This window comes from Heteronotia binoei, chromosome 18 (genome assembly GCF_032191835.1).
Source record: "Heteronotia binoei isolate CCM8104 ecotype False Entrance Well chromosome 18, APGP_CSIRO_Hbin_v1, whole genome shotgun sequence".
NCBI lineage: Eukaryota > Metazoa > Chordata > Lepidosauria > Squamata > Gekkonidae > Heteronotia > Heteronotia binoei.
This window is the reverse complement of record NC_083240.1, coordinates 14323959-14325513: the sequence shown is the minus strand read 5'-3', so window position 1 is coordinate 14325513 and position 1555 is coordinate 14323959. Positions and strand designations below refer to the sequence as shown.

At 58.8% G+C, this 1555-nt stretch overlaps 1 protein-coding gene across 2 annotated transcripts in view; it reads right to left on the bottom strand.

The window, feature by feature from the left end:
• The window catches only part of PRDM16 (PR/SET domain 16), a 608720-nt gene extending 608021 nt beyond the window's left edge, over positions 1 to 699 (bottom strand). For both annotated transcript variants that reach the window (XM_060259378.1, XM_060259379.1), the window contains exon 1: positions 495 to 699. In XM_060259378.1, coding sequence (XP_060115361.1) covers positions 495 to 531 — 37 coding nt within the window. In that variant the 5' untranslated portion in view covers positions 532 to 699. The remainder of the gene's footprint in view (positions 1 to 494) is intronic.
• Positions 700 to 1555: the final 856 nt, after the last annotated feature.

Below are 1555 nucleotides of genomic sequence, written 5' to 3'. Positions count from 1 at the left end.
AAGATTTCACAAGAACTTGGAAACGACTTGGGGAAAGGGGGGGGGGGAGAGAGAGCGAGAGCGAGAGAAAGTTGCTGGGTTCAACTTTGCGGCTAACTTTCGCTTCTCTTCTCCCCCCTTTAAGATCCCCCCCCTCCTCTGCACCCTTGATCGCCTCGAAATCTGCAGAGAGGCGAACCCCCCCAATCGCGGGGTGCGGGGAAGAGGGAGAAGAAACCTAAACTTCAAGGAGCCGAAACGCACAACGCTCACGCAACACAAAAAAGAAGCTACAGCCCAGCTTGGATCAGCGGCGGACTCCTCTCGCTTCCTCTAACCCGGCGGGCTCATCCCCGGAAAAGGCAGCCAGGGAGGTGATCTGCTCGTCCTCTTGGTCCCCCGTCCCGCCGGCCAAGCCTCCCCCCCCAAGTGCGGCCCCCCTCCTCTCTCCCTGGCCAGATCTCGCCGGAGATCTCCCCCCCCTGCCGCCGGCGCCGCCGCGAGAAGGGACCTACTTTTGGGCAGTTTCCTCGCTCGCGCCTTAGATCTCATCTTGACGGCGGAGTGGATCCCTCCTTGAACCCGCAGCAGCTCTGCCGCGCTATCTTCATCTCCCAAGCATTGTCAGTTTGGACACCTTCGCACATGCGCACAGAGCATTCAATCTGACACCCTCTCCGGGGCCAAAAAAAACTTTCCAATGTATTCATCACCATCAGGTTGGGGTGGGTTGGGGTGTACGTGTGTGTGCGCGCGCGAGTGAGTGTGTGTGTATGTGTGTGTGGGTTCTTTGTGTGTGTGAGTGCGGTGGTCCTATCCTCTTCTTCAGATCACTTATCTCAACCCCCCCCCCCCCCCGCCTCTCGGAGCACCATCCTTCCTCTCCCCCCCCCCCCCGCACTTTCTACGGATCTGCCCCTTTAAGAAAAGCCTCTCTTTCTTCCTAACCCTTTCTGCGCTGCCCCGGCCCGGTGGACCATAGTTAAAGATGGAACGGGACATCCGCCGAAGGTGACTTTTGCCGTTTCTTATTTCTTTCCCTTTCGGATGGTCATTTCAAAGCCTTGCTCGGGAGGCGGACGGGAGGGAGGGAGAGAGAGGGAGGGAGAGAGGGGGGTGGATGTGCGGCTTGCTATCGGTTCAGTGCATGTGTCACTTTACAGATCTTTTGCAGGGGTGTGTGTTTTCATAGCGTTGGGGTTTGGGGGTGCCCCCCCTTTTGACACCCCCCCCCAATATCCCTCTGCATGTTTAGGCGCAAAGAAAGTTCCCACCTGAGCCCGGGCGCCTGACCCTCCGGATCAGCATACCTGATCTTAAGCGAAGTGTTTTGGATCCCTGCTTTGAGCTCCTGCCCCACGTCTCCTCGAGAGTAGAAGCCTACTTCTCGGTTTTCATCGGATTTCCAACAGGACCGACCGAGCGCGTTGAAACTGGCAAGCGGGAGGGCGGAGGGGGGGGGGAGACTGGGGGGGGCATTGCTTTGAACCCAACTCGCTCCGCAGGCAAAAAAAGGTGCCTTGGCTCTGGCTGGCTGGCACCTGAAGCCGGCTGCCGCTTTCCGCGGGCTTGAGCC